Here is a 20,279-nt window from a genome sequence, read left to right on the forward strand (position 1 = left end):
CACTTCTTTCTGGTTATCTCCATATGATGCGATTTACTTGCATTAACCTTAATTGTCATATCATGGTAAATTCACAGAAAAGTTTTCCATGTACAGGAAGGTGTATTAAGAAAATGAAATGCAAAAATTTTAGACAAACAGATTTGTAATATTTATTTTCCACTGCACATAATAGCTTATATACATGTTAGTAACCTTAAGTTACTGTGTAGTTTTGTTACAGCTAACACCTATTAATATACAGTACATGGCAAGAATCAAACTTAAGTAGGATTGCATTAAAACATACACAAATGCCAAGAAATTGCACTTTTTAAAATTCTTTTCCAATCTCTGTAAACCACCTGTCACTACTAATATGTTATTAGAACTCTCAAGTGTTGAAGTTAATTTGAATACATGTCTTGTTTTTAATTCAGAGGGATCAATCTGTCCAATTGTGCAGAAGAAGGGAGGTATTCCATACCTCCTGCTACTTTGTCAAGGTTCATTACATGAAATGCGATAACTACTGCCATTATACAATTGCGATTCAACATGTAAAACCACTCTTTAAAAATATGGAAATTATTTTAAAAATCAGGAGAAAAAAAAAGTTGCTTTTAGCTATGAAGGAAGGTCCACTACTTGCATAGCCCATATAAAATAAAAATCACAGCATATGAGAGGAAGGGCTGGCCAGAGAGGCTCTTTCAGTCTTCGGCTGCAAATGTCATCTCTTACTGGTTCTGGTGGGTTTTCCGGGCTGTGTGGCCGTGGTCTGGTGGATTTTGTTCCTAACGTTTCACCTGCCTCTGTGGCTGGCATCTTCAGACATGTATCACAGAGAAAAGTCTGTTACATGACTTCCCTCTGTGATACAGCTCTGAAGATGCCAGCCACAGATGCAGGCGAAACGTTAGGAACAAAATCCACCAGACCACGGCCACACAGCCCGGAAAACCCACCAGAACCAGTTGAATCCGGCCGTGAAAGCCTTCGACAATACATTGAACGTCATCTCTTACTGTTCGCAAATGAGCGTTTCTACAGCAAATCTGTTCTCAAAATGTCGGATTTTCCGGCAGTTGGTCACTTCACGTTTCTGAATTCCTGGCAGGGGAGCAAGCAGATTTATCAAGTTATTTTACTCAGAAGTGAAGAAATAAGAATTGCATTTTTTCCTATGGGTGTAAAATTGTCAGTCTGTCTTTGTAATTAGCTATACTTCCCTGTATTTACCACAGGGCCACGAGTGAAACAGGGACACGGGCTCTGCATCCACTGAACATACAGACTAGCAAATGCGACTTAAACCCCCTTCTTCCCTAGCACTCTCTTCACACTGACACACTGTTGGCAAATGCATTCCATGGAGCAGCGGATGTTTTATTCCCTAGATACCACATTTATGAGACAGGGAAAAGTCAACAGGCTTGACTGGAAGTCAAAGATGTTTCATTTCTGGTATAAGGTCTGTGTGATGGAAGGGATATGATCTGGTCCAACTGAGCACAGCAAAAATTACTTTTGCATCAGACACAACCCTGGATCCCCATCAAGCAGACTAGAAACAGCTTTGTTTTTAATGTATTGTCAGTAATCAAGTTTGCTGTTTTCATTAAGAGATTCTTCCTCTCCATCCTCTGATATCCTACAGGAATGAGCCAATGTATTTACAGTTCTCTTTTGGGATAATGCATCACTGCTAGATGATGTAATCCATTTAAACACAATGGCCACAATCTAGACAACACTAAGCATTGTTCTCCCTTGGATTTCAGAAGGAAAAACTGGAGCATACACTTGGCACTCTCATTAGAATGTACAAGACCAATTAATCCGCAAAATAAATGGAGGTGAAATAGTCATAGGAGCAATAGGAGCAGCAGTGGCGTAGGAGGTTAAGAGCTCGTGTATCTAATCTGGAGGAACTGGGTTTGATTCCCAGCTCTGCCGCCTGAACTGTGGAGGCTTATCTGGGGAATTCAGATTAGCCTGTACACTCCCACACACGCCAGCTGGGTGACCTTGGGCTAGTCACAGCTTCTCGGAGCTCTCTCAGCCCCACCTACCGCACAGGGTGTTTGTTGTGAGGGGGGAAGGGCAAGGAGATTGTAAGCCCCTTTGAGTCTCCTACAGGAGAGAAAGGGGGGATATAAATCCAAACTCTTCTTCTTCTTCTTCATATGCTCTGATAACAGGCAACACAACAATGTAAAAATCCTCAGTCCTAAAACACGTCGTACAGGCGTGCAAGTATGAGGTGCCCCAATATAAAGGAAGACTATCAGGTACCCCTATAAAAAGCAAGACTGTATCAGCCTCACAGCGACATGCTCTGCGGTTGTCACTGTTGAATCTAGATGAAATTTCTCAACGGCAGAACGGAACCTCCCCGTCTTCCTCCGCAAAACAAAGGAGTCAGAGGAATGGCACCAAACGTCTGCAACTGGAAGGAGAAACGGGTGGAAAGTGCCACTAGGCTAGACTGCCTCCAACTTGCAGGCCACTGAGCTTCTGTCACTTCATCTGGGCACACTGTGTGTTGCCTCAGCAGGGCAATCCATACATACCTCTCAGAGCTTCCTTGCGCTGTAATTTGTAGGTCTCCTTGCCGTGACAGAGGCGAGAAATAAAAAAGCCAAGTTGATCCACATTTTCTATGCGATCAGTAACAATCATCTGCTCATGAATCAAATATGACTGAGGCAAGTAAGTTCCAGCCTACAGCAAGCAAAACACAAAAATGGGGCCGAAAAGTTTAGGGTTGTGACATTCGCTTTCCTAGCCATCTTTATTTCTAAAACATAAAAAGCCATACTTCAGGTCCTCTGAATAAGAACATTTAGCAAATGAAAACCTTGGGGAAAGGGACTACTTTTAAAGTGTGTGTGTGTGTGTGTGTAAAATTTTTCTCAATATACTTATACGCAGGATTAGAAAATAATAAACAGAAAAATAAATAACCATAAAACCAGAACACAACTGAATATATCTCAATATTCATAACATATAAACACAATACCATTTTGAGAGAGAGCCTTCTATCTTTTTTCCCATGTAACAAACATTCTGTTCTTTGATGATTTCATCAAAGAACCCACTGATATATATCAATTGAACAATTACTTATAACCTTAATTAATGTATTTACATGATTGATTCAGCTTTGGACTGAAAACATCCTTCCCACTTCCAATCAGACTGTGACTTTCTGTCTACAAGATTTCTCAAGTTAGCTATTTTAGCATATTCTCTTACTGTATCCTCCCAAATTTCTGCATTCGGGCATCTCTCAATCTTCCAACTAGATGCTATTATCACTCTGGAAGCCATTAACATAGACAGACACAGTTCACAAAGTTTCTATTTAGTCTGGAATATATTTTTTCATTTTTGCATGTGCTTCCACCCAATACTTTTTAATTATTTTACAAATTTACCACATATGAAAGAAAGATCTAACGTCTCCTTGACATTTCCTACAAAGACTATTTTTGCTAATTTGCATAACGTCCTTAGGAGTCATATACCATCTGTGAAACATTTTATGCCAGTTCTCTTTTAACATTTAGCATGTAACATTTTTGGACCATAATGCCTCCCCTAGTTGGAAGGTTATTTCTTGGAAGTTTTGCCTCCATTTTACCATGCAAAGTTTTACTGGCTCTGTTTGTGCCATATTTAAACAGGATTTAATATATCCTTCCCAATAAATTTATTTCTGTGATTAAATCTCTTTTTCAAATTCTGTCATGCCTCTTAAACTGCCTCCCTCTGATTATGGACATTAATTGAAAGTTTATCAGCCATTGTATTATCTTTCCTGCATCCTTTATCTCTTGCCATGACTTGATATTCCCTTCCCAATAATCACTTCTTTGTAGAGTATGTTCTCATTCTTCTTTCTTGCCTCTCTGTCATAGTAAGCTTCCATGGGGGATTTTAAAGGTGAAACCAAAGGGCCAAGTCTTAGGCTAGTTTTTCCCCCAAACTTTGCAAAAAGTCCTTTCCTTATTACATGGGAGTCTTTTCCAGCCAAGTCTTTCTTCTGATCCAGTTTTTCCCTCCATAAATAGCTGTGTATTCCTGATTTCAAATCTGCTGTTGCTAGTTTTATTATTCTTTGATCTGGGCTTTTAACCCAATTTCAAATCCATATAAGTCCTGCAGCCTGGTGGTATCGTTTAATATTAATATCACCGCCTCTTTTCCCCCCTCATCTTGTAACACCTTAAATCTTCTTCTCAGACTTTTGTTACTCCAAACACATTCATTAATTTGGATTTGCCATTCTTGTAACATTTTTCTGATGCCTCACAGGTCCCACACACGGCCAGTACAAGAGCAGGTTTCCGGCCCTTCCGGTAGAAGGCCAGGAACCGGCAGCACTGGAGGTCGTCGCCCCCCCCCCCCTCCGTACTTCTGAAGGGGGAATTTGAAGCACCGCCAATTGCCTTCTCATCTTGTTAAAGTCTCTCTGCACTTTGCTCACTTCCCTTCTTAGGGCCTCGTTTTTGGCCTCCAAGCAGTGGAGATCCTAATCCATGGTGGCTGACTGATAGGACTCCCTTGCTTCCGGGAGTTCAGCCTCATCCCAGCTCATACCCACCCGGTGGCGTCTCAAAGGAGCGGGCAACCACAAAGGTTGCTGCTGGCAGGCTGGCAATGCCAGGGTCCTGAGTCATGTATCCTGAAGTCATCTGGTCATGTAGAAGTAGGGTTCGATACATCTCCATCCCCCTTATCCAGCTTGGAAGGTTTTCCCCTCTCCAAGTCCTGGGGCTTCTCGTCCCCTTCCTCAGTAGGTAGCAGAGTGGCGCCCCTGTCCGCGTTGGCGTCGCTGGCCACGGCTGTCACCTGGATCATGTGCTCCCCGCAGGATGGACGTGTAGATAGTTCTGTCACTCTCGTGCCCCTGAACTGTTCAATGATGAGACTTTGTGTTTCCTCGATTGAAAAATACTGTCTCCATCTTTTTTTTTGAAGTCAGTTAAAAAATTTTGTTCTCTGTAAGGGGGATTTCACTCCATTTACATTAACTGAAAAGATCTTCCTTTTATTTTTTGGGCACTAAGGCCGCTGCTTGATCCAGTTTGTCACCACCTTTATTTGTTAACCCCCATAAGCTGCTGTCTGAGCTGGAACTTTCTGAGGGGCCTTTTGGGTGTTTCTCACCTATACGATGTTTTGCTAACCGTTGTGTTGGTCTCAAAGTTGAAATTATCTTCTTTCCAGTGGGTAGGATAACCTTTTAGTGCAGAAGGTATTCTCCAAGAATATTTTATTTTTTTATTTATTAAGAGGTGCCGTGGAAAGTTGAATTCATTTGTTTTCCTCAATAATGTGTTTGGAAGATCTTGGAATATTTCTACTTCGGTGTTATCTACGACTAGAGGATCTTCCTGATGTTTCTTAACAATCTTATTTCTTGTTTTTTTAATATGTGAATTTCATTAAAAGATGGGACTTTATTCTTATATGCAAAACTTGAGTTGATTCTGTATATTTGCTCTCTCTCTCTGGCGATTCTTTGTTAATTTTTAAATAGTCTTTTATCAGATTGCAAAAATCTTCTAGATCTGACTTTCCAAATTGTTCTGGAATTCCTCCAAACTGCAGATTACAACTTCTTCCCTTGACTTCCAAGACTTTCCATTTCTCAAGAAGAGGGCTCAAGGCCAGGCAGGATACTTCGCTTGGCATAGCAGCTTTCTTCCTGCATCCTAAAAGAGGAATGGGCTCTGCCTGGCCACAGCTAGAAGGCAGAAGGGCCGACGGGCAGTCAGCAGGATTCTGAGCTGATTCTGCAGAGCATCTACTGCGTAAAATCAGATCTGGAACACGGCAGTAGAGAGCGCGTCAACCCTCCTGTGGGCCTCCCTGTTTCATACGAACAAGACCTTCCACAGGTATTATTTTCACACATGATAAGTCGCTTCCTAAGCGCATGCATTGTTAGGGACAATCAACATTTCCAAAGCTGCCTTATTTCAGTCCAGTCTCCTCCCCAACCTCTACTCAGCACATGCGGCACATCAGACCACGCACAACCCTCGTCTTGCCCCTCCTCTCCCCGTTTTGGTCCACTAGCAGCACACACAACTTCACAGGTGGAAGCGGCATTTTGTTCAGCCCTCAAGCCAAAAAGACTGCCTGCCCCTGACCTTAGAGAGAATCTCTCTGGGTCGCTGAACGTAAACAACAGCACTTATATGGCTAATCAGGGGTCACCAACTGTCAGGATGCCTATGGGGTGCTGGGGCCACGTGCAGCCTTGGGCTTGGGGGATCCATCATTGGGGATCTGACATTAAGCCAGATAACCCTGCATCTTATTCATCGGCAATTCTGGTGGCAATCCATGTGCCGGGATATTGAAACGTATATTCACAGATGCCCACTGTGTGCTATGGTCAAGAGGATTCCAGGGAAACCGCATGGTTTATTGCAGCCGTTGCCCCCTCCTGATGGTCCCTGGAAAGTGATTTCTATGGATTTTATCACTGAGCTGCTGTCCAGCAATGGAAAGACTGTGATCTGGGTTGTTGTGGACTTGTTTTCAAAACAGATGCTTTTCATTCATTGTACATCTCTACCCACAGCTCAGCAACTGGCTAAGATGTTTATACAGCATATTTATCGCTTACATTCTGCCCTGGACAAAATATTGTCCGACAGAGGCAGTTAATTTATTTCTAAGTTTTGGAAATCCTTTTTTCAGTTATTGGGTATTGAACAAGCTCTTTCCTCTTATCATCCTCAATCTGATGGAGAATCTGAGGCCCTTTCTGCACGGGCCTTAAACAGCGTCCTAGGGTCGGCAAAAACGCCATCCCTAGGGAGCTGTTTTATTATGGGAGGCCTCACTCCCCCCCAGCGGCGCGAAGATGCTGCTTCGAACCTCGCTCCCTGAGTGAGGTTTTTCAGAAGCAGCGTCTTCCAACCGCTGCCGTGCAACTTAGCGGCTGGAAACCATCCCCTTTCCGAACGCCTTACCGTCCCCTCCGGCCTTCCAGCGCGTCGCACAGGCCAGGGACACGCCCCCCTGCCCTGCGACACCAGAGCTGTCGGGCAGGGCAGAAGCGTGTCCCCTAACCTGAGGAACGCTTACGGGCGGAGGATATGTTCAGAAGAACGTGCAGCCTCTGCGCAGGTTGCACTGTCTTCCCCAACCCTACTGGAACTGTCCATGCAAACGGTCCCGGGGGAGTGCGTCAGCTTCATTTATGCCGACGCCCCCGCGCAGCGTGGCCGTGCAGAAACAGCCTGAGAGATCTAATCAGACTTTGGATGTTATGTCACCTACCAACAGGAGAATTGGGTTGACATTGCCATTTGCTGAATATGCCTACAATAATGCGGTTCATAGTAGCACTGGCAAGACGCCTTTCGAGGTAGTTTTGGGACGTTCCGCTAAGCCCATTCCATTCTTCCCGCAAGGAAAGGCTGTCCCCCAGAATTGAAGGACTGGATCCATTATTTGTCTGAGGGGTGGCCTGCTATTTGGCAAGCATTGCAAAAATCACAGATCGCCTATAAGCGGCAGGCAGACAATCATAGACGCGAACTCCCTCTGGCGGTCGGAGACATGGTTTACCTGTCTACAAAGAATCTTCGTGATATTCACAAGCCCACTAAGTTAGGACTGAGATACATTGGGCAGTATAGGATTTTGAAAATAATCAATGATGTGACTGCTGAACTGGATTTGCATAAAATCCAGCCTGTTTTCATTGCAGTTTGCTGATAAAAAACCGCTCCCGGATTCGTGGCATCCAGAGTCTACTTCAATACCACCAATTAATGGAGAGCAGCACTATGAAATTTCTGCCATACATGGCTCTCGCATCTCTCGTAACCGCTTGCGGTATTTGGTTTCCTGGGAAGGCTGGTTACCTGGGCATAATGAATGGGTGGGTGCTATTCACATCAGAGCTCCCAAGCTCATTCAGGACTTCCATTGTTCCTGTCCAAGCAAACCGGGGGGAGGGCCCTAGGGGAAGCAGAATGTCAGGATGCCTATGGGGTGCTGGGGCCGCTTGCAGCTTTGGGCTTGGGGGGATGGGCATTTAGCTGAATATTATGTAGTGTTTTCCTGCTTCTTTTCTCCAGCAGGTGTTGGCCAAGGCCGACTCCACCTGACTTGTGTTTTTATCTCACTGTCTGCATATTTCTGCTTTTGGTTCTCATGCTTTTAGTTCTCATGGGGGGGGGGGGTGCACCCTCACTGATATTACTGACAGTTTGGGTGGGGAAAAGGCAGTTCTGGCTTTTCCACGCTGTTCTCAAAATGCTGAATAAAGAACTGTTTTAACAAGACTTTGTTTCCGTCATTGGCGATCTGACACCAGCATGGGGCCCACGGAGCGTTTTTAGACAGGGGGTGTGGTCAAGCTGGGCTGATAGAGATTTTTTAAAAGTTGCTCCAGCAGCAGCTGCCGCCATAGCACAAATATCCTCCCTGTGCCGCTGAGGGTCAGTTATGACCATCATGGAATGCGAGGGGCCACCCCTTGCAGAACCATTTTATCGCTGTGCCCACGATGCCAGACAAGGATCCCTAAAGTGCCCACAGGCTATAAAACAAAGGTGTCAAACTTGCGTCCCTCCCGATGTTATGGACTACAGTTCCCATCATCCCCTGCCAGCATCATGCTGGCAGGGGATGATGGGAACTGTAGTCTATAACATCTAGACGGCTGTGAGTTTGACACCTGTGCTCTAAAAGGTTACAGGACTCCCGGTCTGTTCAACGTAAAATTCAGGTAATGGGGAAAAGACGTTACAATATCTTGTTGACCTTTATAGCATGTATGGACTGGATTTGGAGGTCACTTTGGATCTGAATGGCATCTGACATTCAGCTTGTGGAGTGGAACTTCACCCCTCCAGCTGCTGCCTCACGCAGCTCTGTGAAAAGATGTGAGATGCAGGGCAAAAACTACAGACACAGCCACCGCCCCCCAATCCCTCGCCTTTCATTTCTTCAAGCAGCTCTCTGGATCCCATCCTATGTTACTTAGTGCTTACATGGACTTTTCTAGGAATGTACAGGTTTAACAGATACAGATCACTGACTCTATTACGAATATGCTAGCTGTAGTTTAATCATACCTTGATATTGATCAGCAACTCCAAGAAGTTTTTAGGTGGCATAACAACTGATGTGTTCAGAGGAATGACATAGCACTTATCTAGGCTGAGATCCAAGTAAGCTGTAAGTCTCTGATGAGGAAATGAAGAATTGTGTTAGTAATTTTAGTTAACCACAACTTTTACCTGTTGAAGTCTGTTCCACAGATTGATCATCAAAAACGTTCTGGAGGATTCCCAAGACACAACTTCCCTTGTTTCTACATCTGCATTCACAATTCAGTCTGGGGAGCAGATAGGATAATAGAGTTCTATTATCACTGAATACCATTTTATCACTCCCTCTTGCAAATAAAAAAACTAGAAGAAAATTCAATTTCTTCTGTGCTAATTTTAGGTAAGAAGAAAGAATTAAATTCAGTTTGTTGTCTCAAGATACCAGCAACTCACTGAATAAGCAAGCCTATTATATCACATCATGCCGGATCCGACAGCCGACAAAATGTAACGTCATGTAATGATCACATAGCTGAATGTATTAGGATTCTTTATATTCTAATATGTTGAATCCAACCTGAATCACCACCAGACACAACAAAATCTCCCAAAATTGCGGGCAGCATTCAAATGGTCCTTGAATGCAATTTCCTCACTCAACAGACTGAAATAGTTCTTGGCCTGGCAGGACCGCAGGCGAACAAGCAGGGATGGAGAATTCTACAGCGAATTCCCACTGCTGCTATGTTTTATGTTTATTAACTTATACCGTCAAGCCACAGCTGGTGCCTGGCAACCCCGGTGGGTTTTCAAAGCAAGGGATCGCATTCAGAAGCGGTTTGGCATTGGGATTCCTGGGGGAGGGGGTCTCTCCATCCAACACTAGCCAGGGTCAAGGCTGGCAGTGTGTGAACCGGCCCAAGGTCACCCACCAAGCTTCCAGGGTGCAAGTGGGGATTCAAACCTAGTCTCCCAGGTTCTAGTCGAACACCGAGCCCAACACACTGGCTCTAACTGCTATGCTAACCTCATCTGATTTATGCAGCCCTTCATACAAATTGGCACTTCTGTACACCCCCCACCGCACCCCCGTCCACTCACCAGAGTCTTTCAATAACAAAACTGAGGAGGGGGGGAACCCATCCACAATGTGGATTTTCAGAATTCTGAAAACTTTTCCCACCGATTCTTTGTCCACCCAGGTTTCTGGAGAGATTTCCTCTTCACTTTCAACATTTCTGTTATCTATTTAATCATGAATCATTTTCCACAGTTATTCAATTTTAGCCCTGTTCACCTTCTCTCTCTTTGCTCTTTGTCCTACGGCAGCCTCATCTGGGCCTGATTCTGAGTGACATGACGTGAGAGACGATGGCGCACAGAGCAAGCATTCATTCTCCAATAGTTTCTCGTTCGTTATGATTTTGTCTCCTGACTTCAAACCGTTCCATCTTCCCCACCCTTTTTACACTTGCAACATGTTTTAGAAAAACAATTTGAAATGCTTGATTATTTCTTCATCCAGGTCCAAAACCAGGAAAGCAAGTCAGGTCCCTGGTTAATGCTGGGGATTAGAAGTTGCCATTTGCAAGTTTCTCCCTCTAGCCCAGGGGTGTCCAACTCTGGCACTTCAGATGTTCATGGACTACAATTTCCATCAGCTCCTGCTGTAGTAGTGGCTGATAGGAATTGTAGTCCATAGGCTATCTGAAGGCTCAGGAATAGACACCCTAAGCCCATCCATTTCTGCTTGCACCTAAACTAGCTCACAACAGCATTGCGCAGCAGGTCCCTGGCCCCCATCTTGGTAAAAGTTGCAGGCCACTTCCTGAACTCGCTGCTAATACAAGCCCTGCTTTCAAATGATTGAGGAAATGAAACAAAGGAATGGCTTTGTTTGTACCCAGAGGATCCTCCTCACCCTTTGAAAATCATGAACGATGTCAGCCGGGTCGCTGTCAGCAAATTCCGGAACGGGCACGCTGATGAACTCCACATTCTCCCCCTGCAGGATCTGAATGTTCTCTTCAATTATCTGGAGACGTGGAGCTGGAGCCCCTGGCTCAGGTTCTGCTAAAGTCAGGCCATCCTCAAGATATTTTATTCCACAGAAGTAAACACCGTTTTCCTAAAATCAAAGAAGAAACACAAAAGTATGACACCAGCTCCCCGACCGTTCTTGCCTGACGAGCTTTCAGCCAGGCGTCAGCCCTCCTGCCTCTGCCCTCTCATCTTCCTCTCAGTGAGGAAGGAACACAGAGCGCAGAAGCCTGCAGGCGTCTCTGCACAGAAGACAGGCCAACTGCCCAGTCAAAGAGCTTGACCAGCAAGTTTGGTCAGGCTACAAGGACAGCAGAAAGAATGGAAGGAACACCCCTCTGCTCAGAGGAAAGGTGAACTGAGCCAACGAATCCACCCTCCTCTGGGTTTGTGTTCTTGCCTCTCTCACTCTCAGAGCCTTTCGAGAAGCATGGCGTGACTGGGGTGGCACCCAGCTCTGACTCAGGTCAGGCACTGCCAACACCCTTTTGTATACGTGGATATGGGTGTGTTCTTATATGTGTGTGCTTGTGCATGCACAATGATTTGCAATATAAAGTAAACATGCAGCCATTCGAAATTATTCCCTAAAATGTTTTGTTGCCGTATGCGCACTGTCGTGAGAAGGCCTCCTGGACAGCGCAGGGACCTTCTGCAGATATTCTCAACCCTCCACTCTACCTACACTGCATAAATAATTCCATTCAGATACTGAATATGTCAAAATTACCTAAACAGATGAATCACCCAATTTGGTGTGCTTGTTTTCACTCAAAGATGTAGGCTCGGAATTAAAAGGTGGTAAATCTTACAACAACTGTAAACATCTGGCAGAACTGAAGTGATTCGTTCAACTTACCTGATGTGAAAAATACTTGTACAGATAGGCACCCCCAAGTATCACAACAGCCACCATAAAAGCCAGCCCAAAACAGATGCACCAGCACCAGCACCAGGCCCTCCTTGGCCGCGCAGCCACCACTGCCTCAGGATCCTACAGGTAAAAGGAAAAACAGCCATCATTCCTGTCTCCACAGAGTTGCATTGTGGTGATGCAAGCCAAGAACTAGCCCAGAGTTTGGACACCGGCACCCTCATTGCTACCTCCTTTACTTTCTCTCGAGTAAACAGCTGTTCAGCAGGGTGGGGAAATAAAGTTATTCCGGAACTGCCAGGGTCATTCCAACCAGCGATGGACTATGAATATATTACTGCCCACTGCAAGAGGCTCTTGACCTGGGACAGCAAAGGTTTGCAGTGGAGCTTCACTGCCAAAGGTGAGCCACATTTTGAGTCTTCCTTCGTTCTCCAGCAAGGACCAATATCTCTGGGCTACACATTTTCCCACGAAAACCAAAGCTTTACACAATCACTCAGCTTCCATTCCTTCATTGCCATAAAAGCCTTCCGGGGAGCTGCCGTTTCAAGTGCTGCTTCACAACCTAGGTACTCAGAAGAGATTCTCCTTTTCAGCGCCCAGCCACCACATGTTCCTGAAGCGCCCGAGGAGCCTGCAAATGGGCACCTGAGGAGAGGACTCTTCCAGAGCAGAGCTTAGCCAGCACTTAACCCATGCATCTCCTTCGGCTCACCTGGAATATTTTAGCTCTCAGAGGGAGCTGGCGTTCTAAGGTGGTGCCGACTTTTAGCTAGCCGCCATGTAGTGAGTCTTCACCTTAGAAATCCCAGCCAAAAACAACGGCCAGGCCAAATCTTTTAACACAGCAAAAGCAGGAGGAGAGGAGCACAGAGTAAAATGGAAAGTCTAGGGATGGGGGGGGAGGGGGTTTGGGGAAAGAATTTAAACAGAGATGGGGCACCAGGTTGGAAATATGTGGGTGGGGGAGCTCCAAGGACAGCCCCAGGGGAGTGGCTGAACTAGACAAATTGTGGCAATGCTTATTATTGTGAGACCTCCGCATGGATCCATAACAGGCCCTTTTTTCATATTCAGAAACTCCCTTTGACAGCTTGATTCGATGCAGAACCATTAATTCATGCTTTGTGATGACATCTGTATGGTGCCCATCGTTGGACCAGGAACTGGAAGAATGAGGCTTGCACTCCTGTCCTGCTATGGCAGTTTGCTGGGTCACCTCAGGGCAGTCACATACTCTCAGCTTAACCTACCTCTCAGGGTTGTTGTTGTGAGGATAAAGTAGAAGGGAGAATTATGTTAGTCACTTTGATACCTCATTGGGGAGAAAGGTGGAATATAAATGAAGTAAATAAGCAATTCAATAAAATGGGCAGCTGAAGGCTGTTGAGTTGTGCAACCAGACGACCTGGAACAAAGCCTGACAACCAATCATGCCTAAAAGATTGATTTGCATGATCCCTGCTGTTCTAGCCGGCCACAAGCAGATGCCCTGCTCCAAAATCATTCTACACATTTCAAAACATAACAAGATTTCTTCGTAATATGAACTTTCTTTTGGAGGAGAAACTTCTGCAAGTATTGGACAGATTGAAAACTTACAGCTTAAAGGGTAAAAATCCTACTGGATGTCTGCAGAGTCATGCATATGATACGTTTATATGTAGAAACATTATTTACATGATATTTGCATAGAAAGGTGGGGGGAGAATGGGCTTTTTGAAATGGTCCTTAGCTTGAGGGAGCAGAATTCTAAACCTGTCTCTTTCGGCTCCTACTGCAGCTCACTTCACCTGTGCCCCAACGTCCCAGGCAAGGGATCCATCCACCTCGTTTGGGCAGGGACCAGGCCTCCTTCTCAAAGCTGCCCCCCCTCCCCCCGGCCTCAGGTTCCTACTACAACGTATTCAAAGAACATGCACAACAGAGGTCCACCTCGGGTTCTGCTTTGCTCCCTCAGAGCGACACGTGGACTGGAGGAATGGCAAAGAGAAGAGGCTTTGCTTGCAGGCCTCTATGGACGGCCACATTCTGGAGGAGGCAAGAGTTGTTCCATTGCTCTTAGCCGGGCGATCACAGTATTTCTGTGCATACTTGTTAGGGGTGTTGTCTGTCAGCAACATCATGCTTGTTAGGGACTGCTCCGTTGCCCTGGAGTCTGTGGAAGTGGCTGTGATTACAGCTGTGTTAGCAAAGAGGCCCAGGCTGTGTTACTGTCTGCACACTGTACACATTTCTAAAAATGAGGATCTATGGGTCTTGAGCTACTGAAACCTAATGAAAACTAGAGATTTATGCATTGTCTGATAAAAGTAAAATTTGCAAAAGGAAGGAAATTATGTTAATCATGATCCGCACTGAAGAGTCTGCACACATAAAAACCATATGCTATATATAGGCAACAGGAAGAAGACAAAAAATAAATCAGTGAAAAGCCAAGTTCCCCATTGGCCACTGCAAGACCAACAATGGCTGTGTGTGTGTGTGTGTGGGGGGGGGGGGGTTTGCCATCAAGTCACAGTCAACTATGGAGACCCCATACGGTTTTCCAGCCAAGAGAGGTGTTCAGCGGTGGTCTGTCATTGCTTGCCTCCATGTGGGCTGAGAGAGTTCTGAGAGAACTGTGGCTGGTCCAAGATCACCTAGCAGGCTTCATGTAGAGGAGTGGGGACTCCAATCCAGTTTCTGGATTATAGTCCACTGCTCTTAACCATTACACCTCGCTGGCTCTCTCAACAAAGTCACACAATCTAATTGGAATATTTCCTAGGTTTGAAGCCCTCCTGTTTGAAGCCCTCCTTTCCTGACAATAGTGGCATGTTTTGTCTGGGCACAAATGAACGTATTTGATGGACGCTGTCTGTGTTCAGGCAGACCTATGATGAACTGTTTGCATTTATTCTTGTGTTGTTTAGAAAGTACCTTAGTAGGATAAGGGGAAGTTGAAGTTGCCTTTTTATTTCTAGAGTCAGGATTTACCCTTAAACTAACTAAGGAGGAACTGAGGCCCCTTCCGCACATACAGAATAACATACTTTCAATCCACTTGCACAATTGTTTGCAAGTGGATTTTGCTATTTCGCACAGTAAAATCCAGCTGCAAAGTGGACTGAAAATTGATTGAAAGTGCATTATTCTGCATGTGTGGAAAGGGCCCGAGACAAGGACAACTCACAAGAATTTATTCCCATAATTGCTTTCTTCTGTTTAAATGGTCTATCCGAAATTTTTCCATGTTCTGAGCCCAAACATCCAAAGTAAATCATTGCCAATTTTGGTTGCTCTCCACTGAAACAGGGTTTTTTATTTTAATTTGCAGCTATGTTGAAGGAGGACAACAGCTGTCAATACTTTTCCCCCAAGGTCAAAACTGAATTCCATGTTAATATATTACCCAAAAAGCCAGGATTAGAACATCCAAGGAAGACAAACATGCATTAATTGTACTACAAAAACAAAACTCTGTCCTGTGATAAATGCTCCTAAACCACTAATCTTAGGATCAGAATGTAAATCAGAAAGCTAAGCTACAGTGAAAGTCCTACCTGTTATGTTCTTGTCTATAAGAACATAAGAACAAGCCAGCTGGATCAGACCAGAGTCCATCTAGTCCAGCTCTCTGCTACTCGCAGTGGCCCACCAGGTGCCTTTGGGAGTTCACATGTAGGATGTGAAAGCAATGGCCTTCTGCGGCTGTTGCTCCCGAGCACCTGGACTGTTAAGGCATTTTATTACTATATTTATTATGCTTCAGCCTAAGCCAACCAGTAAACTTTAAGACAAACTCAGAAGTCCACAGGCAATGGTGTAAGATTGAAGCTAAATCCCAGAGTGCTGTAGAAGTTATCATCCAGTGAGTGAAGGACTAACCAAACAGCTAAAATGTCTGAGGGAGGTGCCAGATAAATTGTGATGTCCAAGCTACACAGCCAATGTACATTTCCCCCAGAAACTAACTTTTGTGAAAAAGTGTGAAAAAAAACGCATGAGTAAAATGAGAACTTGTCTGGTGAACTGGATGTATGTAGCACAGGTCCCGTGTGACCTTAAACAGAGTTACATCCCTATTAAGAAACAATGAAATGTAATGGCAGTTCTTGCAAAGAAGTCAGGGGGAAGTTCTGGAGCCGACAACCAGGCCAGCAGCCGTCCCTGTGTGGTTTCTAAATGCGGAAGTGATCTATTCTGCAGCAGGTGAGGTGATCAGCTCTCCTCCTTTCCACCTCTTAAGTATACAAATATTGACATATGTGAATCACTTGTGCTAGGCTGGCGCTCCACCTTTCCTGCCCAGAGCTGGGGGTGGGGGTGGGGAGACGATGACGACGACGACGACACACACCTGGCCTTCCCTGCACCAATAAGAGCGCAGCAGGTAAAGTCAGAGCTCAACAACAGTGCCATCTTCCTATGCCAAGCCACGGCAGGCTTCTGCGTCCATCACTTTGTGGAATGCAGCGAGCCACGAAAGCCACCTGCAAACCGAGTGAGGTCTGCAACCTGTGGCTCTCCAGATGTTCATGGACTACACCGTGTTGCCAGGCCTTGCAGCAGCCCCGTCAAGTGCAGCTGCCCCCCCCCCCAGGCCCCCTAACCCCCACTCAAAGCCGGACTCTTCTGCCCAGCGGGCCTTTCTGCAGGCGCCCTCCCTGCCCACCGGCAATCGGGGGGGGGGGGGGGGCTCAGCCCTGCAACTCGCTCCCCTCCTCCACCAGTGCCGCCCCCCAGGCGGGGGAGGGGCGACGGGGAGGCAGTCAGGCAGCGTCTCTGGACAGGGCTGGGCCACACCCCACGGGCTCCCTCGCGGCCTTCCCAGCTCGGAACCCGCCGCAGGTGCGGGGCCTTCCGGAACTCCCGGCACGCCGGCCAGCCACGGCGACGACGCAGCTCCCGGACGGCCCCGATCCCAGGAGTGGGGGGGGGGGGGCGGGGGGCGAGGCAGCCCTGGGGAGCCAGGTTGAGATCCCGCCCTTGAGAGAGCCACGTCGGGCACTCCCGTCGGGACCCGTGTTGCGGGGGGAGGCGCCGCCTCCTGCTCCAGGCTCACCTGCTGCTGCTGCTGCTGCTGCTGCCCTCCCCCTCCTGCCCCCTTGGCCCCCAGGAGCAGCTCCGCCCGGGCGGCCCCCTCGGCCCCCTCCTTCTGCGCCCAGGCCGCGCTGAACGACACCTTCACCATGGCCGGCGGCGGCGCTCGGGCTGCAGCTGCTCGGGCGGCGGGGGCGGGCGGCGGCGCTGCTGCTGCTGCTGCTGCTGCTGGGGCCTTCCGGGGACGGCGGCGGCGGCGGGAGGCGCTCTGAGGCTCCGCCCCGCCGCTTCCCTTCCCGGCGAGCCGCAGGGAGCCATTCAGACGTGCCCCGCCTGCTGCCAGTCCCGTGTCCGGCGGGCCGGCGGGCGAGGGTCCCGCCACGACCGTCGGTGGAGCGGGGGCGGATTCGAACCCGGGTCTCCCTGGCTGGGGTCCGGCAGTGACGGCGGGGCGTCTGCCTCAAGTCACCTGGCGGCGGAGCACCTGCGCTCGGCCGGATCTGCGTTCCCCGCTTCCCTTCTCCTCCTGCCACTCCAGCCCCATCGAGGACGACGCACAAAACCTCTTCCGTCTCTGTATTTGCAAGACTCCGTCCTGCGGGTGGCTTTCCTGTCGTCCCTGAACTCTGCTCCGGGCGGCTCCTTTTCACTCCAGGAGCTCCCCTAAGCAGCAGTCAGGAGAGGCTGGAGAAGTTCACCCGGGGCTGCGTTTCTGTGGGATATTCAAAGAGGTTCCTGAAGCAGCAGAAGTCAAAATTAGTCCTGCAGGGATGCTGAGGATTGCTTTTGTTTCCAATACACTTGACTTCGCTAGAAGGAGGGAAGGGTTACGTGGGGGCGAAACCAGAAATGCGAGACTAGCGAAGGCACAGTTCATACGACGTCTTGTCTAATTCTATGTGACCGGATGATCCCTCGCAATTCTGGTGGTGATCTGTCCTCCAATCCATCCTGCAGCCGGAACATCCCAGAAATGTGCCCCAGAATCAGCCGGCCCTCATTAGAAAGTCCATTGCCTTTATACCGATCGCTATAGCGATCGCCATACCGATCGATATAACAATCGCTATACCGATCGCTATATCGATCATTATAACGATCGCTATACCGATGGCTACAGCTGTCAGGATGGCGGCAATGGCCATTCTACCCATAGCAGGTCCCGGGAGGGGTGCCTGGGGGGGCGGGGCAGGAAAGAGGGGTCGGCTCTCCCCGGCCACTGCGATCCCGCATCAGGAGGTGAGGGGAGGGGGGAGGCAGCCAGGGCAGGTGTGCGGAAGTTGGGGATGAAAAGCAGCGTGCTTCAGGGGGGGGATCTCTGTGGGGGTGGGGGGGTGCCGTCCCAGGGGTCCAGATCTCCCCAAGCAGCACCCCTGTTCTCCGGGGAAGGGGCTGCTGCCGGCGATGCCGTTCTGTAAAGGTGCGGAGGAAGGCCTCCCACGGAGGCAGGAGCTTGGCCTCCCACCTGAAGCCAAAGGGGGGGAGGGAGGGGCCCTTGGGCGGGGAGGCTGCTGCTGCTGCTGCTGCTGCTGGAGGTTCGTGGTGGTCGCTGGGGGGGACTCTGGCCGTCCTCCCTCCCTCGCTCGCTGGCCCTGGTGGGCGGGGAGGGGCGGGCAGTGGAGGAGCGCTGGGCTGGTTGGTGCTGCGGGGCGGTGGGCCCGTCGCTTGCAGGGGGGCAGGAGGAGGGGGCAGCTGCTGGGGGGGCAGTTCTGGTCTCGGGAAAGGGAGGCGGGCAGGGGGCTGATCTGGTCCGCCCCTTGGCTCATTCCGCAGCAGCAGCAGCAGCAGCAGGAGGAGGAGGAGGAGGGCGGGAGGAAGGCTGGCTGGCTGCTTCTACCTGGGATCCTGTGGGCTGAGTCCGTTGCCTTTTCCTTTCCAAGTGGTCACAATGATGTGCCTTTTGCGGACAGTGCCCTCCGCGACGCCCCGCACCCCTCCTCCCTGGGGCCACGGAAAAGAGCCTCTGACAGTGTTTTCCTCCCACTGTGTTCTGATCACCCCTCCCCCTCCCTCCCTGGGGCCACGGAAAAGAGCCTCTGTTGTGTCCTGCTGCAGGTTCAAAGAGACGGTTTCTCCCGCCACAGACCCCGCCCCTTGTCCGGGGTGGCAGGAGGAGGGGACTGCTGAGGACAGCACTGCTAGGCATGGGCGGGGAGGGTCCTGGGATCCTTTCTCGGGTCTGTTCCGCTTCCCGGGCAGCCAGACCTTGCAAAGGGCGCCCCTGGACTCTGCGGAGGGAGAAGAGCCGCCCTTGCCCGCATCTGTGTGTCCCGCTTCCCTCCTCCTCTCTCCTCCACAGGTGCCGCCTCCTTCCTTCCCCCCACCCCACCCGCGGAGGCGGCAGCCGGGCGGCCCTCAGCAGCGTCCAAAGCCACAAAGCTGGCCATGCCTCCCATTAAGTGTTGGGCGCCCCCTCCTGAAGGGCGGCTGTGCCAGGAGATCAGGGTGCCACTGACCCGGGCCCAGGGCACCCAGGAAGTGCTGCCAGGTGGAGCGCCGTCATCCACAACACCCGGCAGGCGCCCAGAAGAGGGGGGATGGGAAGGGTGAAACGGGCATTCAGATCTAAGCAGCAGAAACATGCCGACGTGGGGTCACTGTAGCACCCACCCAACTCCGTCTTCTCTCCCAGTAGTGGTGAGGCTGAGATTCCTGAAGAAGTTGCAAAGCGTCTTCTACAGATATCTGCACGCTCTTCTTCAAAAGAGATCTAGCTGTGGGCCTTTCAATACCTATTTATACTTTTTAACATTGTGAAAATATGCTCTTACCCATTTTTAATGTATAATGTTTTATAGAAGATTTAACTTTTTTTTTCTTTGGATAACATCTTTACTTTTGTCGATTTACTGCCACCTCTGATTAGAGATTCCTGGTTATATCGTAAAAAACTTTTTAATTTATGCCTAATAAAAGTGATTGTATACAAACTGTTTACGAGCTGAAATCTCCCGTGGCGGGAGGGGGGTGGGCCTCAAGGGCTGCCCAGCAGGACTCCAGTGTGGGGATTTGAACCTGCGGCCTGCCCGCTTTCACTTGCGGAAGGGCTCCTGGTGCTGGCCTAGGAAAATAAATGGAATCATCTCCCGTTGAGCTAACAATGGGAAGTCACTCCAATTGGCCAGTGATCTTCCGGCCATGCAGAAGGTCCCAGTTCAATCCCCACCCTCTCCAGCTACAAGAGCCAGGTGAGGTGAAAGAGCTGCTGCCAGTCTTGCTCAGCGGCAGCACCGGATCTCCTGGGATTACAAGTGATCTCCAGG

At 48.5% G+C, this 20,279-nt stretch overlaps 2 protein-coding genes across 8 annotated transcripts in view; both read right to left on the bottom strand.

Moving 5' to 3' along the window:
• LG01H21orf58 (linkage group 01 C21orf58 homolog) overlaps positions 1–17,727 on the bottom strand; it is a 231,616-nt gene extending 213,889 nt beyond the window's left edge. For both annotated transcript variants that reach the window (XM_048502544.1, XM_048502536.1), the window contains exon 1: positions 17,580–17,727. The gene's annotated coding sequence lies outside the window, so the exon portion shown is untranslated. The remainder of the gene's footprint in view (positions 1–17,579) is intronic.
• Positions 128–17,358, bottom strand: ITM2B (integral membrane protein 2B). Of its 6 annotated transcripts, none has more exons than XM_048502569.1 (7): positions 17,039–17,358; positions 11,974–12,108; positions 10,996–11,202; positions 9,099–9,209; positions 2,556–2,706; positions 972–1,092; positions 128–734 (listed from the first exon to the last, which is right to left on the bottom strand). In XM_048502569.1, exons 1-6 carry the CDS (start codon positions 17,165–17,167, stop codon positions 1,004–1,006), a joined length of 822 nt encoding a protein of 273 aa, XP_048358526.1. In that variant the 5' UTR covers positions 17,168–17,358; the 3' UTR covers positions 128–734; positions 972–1,003. The 6 variants fall into 6 exon arrangements, with proteins under 6 accessions (XP_048358526.1, XP_048358515.1, XP_048358537.1 ...); XM_048502558.1 differs by having other exon boundaries at positions 128–733; positions 968–1,092; positions 17,039–17,357; XM_048502580.1 differs by lacking the exon at positions 128–734 and having other exon boundaries at positions 894–1,092; positions 11,974–12,110; positions 17,050–17,355.
• Positions 17,728–20,279: the final 2,552 nt, after the last annotated feature.

The sequence above is a fragment of the Sphaerodactylus townsendi genome, linkage group LG01 (assembly GCF_021028975.2).
Source record: "Sphaerodactylus townsendi isolate TG3544 linkage group LG01, MPM_Stown_v2.3, whole genome shotgun sequence".
NCBI classification, from domain to species: Eukaryota; Metazoa; Chordata; class Lepidosauria; order Squamata; family Sphaerodactylidae; genus Sphaerodactylus; species Sphaerodactylus townsendi.

Bases quoted from the DNA above. Each gene is read 5' to 3' on its own strand.
- ITM2B (XM_048502569.1), bottom strand. From the start codon at position 17,167: ATGGTGAAGGTGTCGTTCAGCGCGGCCTGGGCGCAGAAGGAGGGGGCC. The intron at 9,210-10,995 runs GTGAGGAGGATC...TTTCCTCATCAG, and splicing joins TCGTTCATGATTTTCAAAGG to AGACTTACAGCTTACTTGGA. The intron at 1,093-2,555 runs GTATGTATGGAT...CTCCCCTGCCAG, and splicing joins GCGCAAGGAAGCTCTGAGAG to GAATTCAGAAACGTGAAGTG.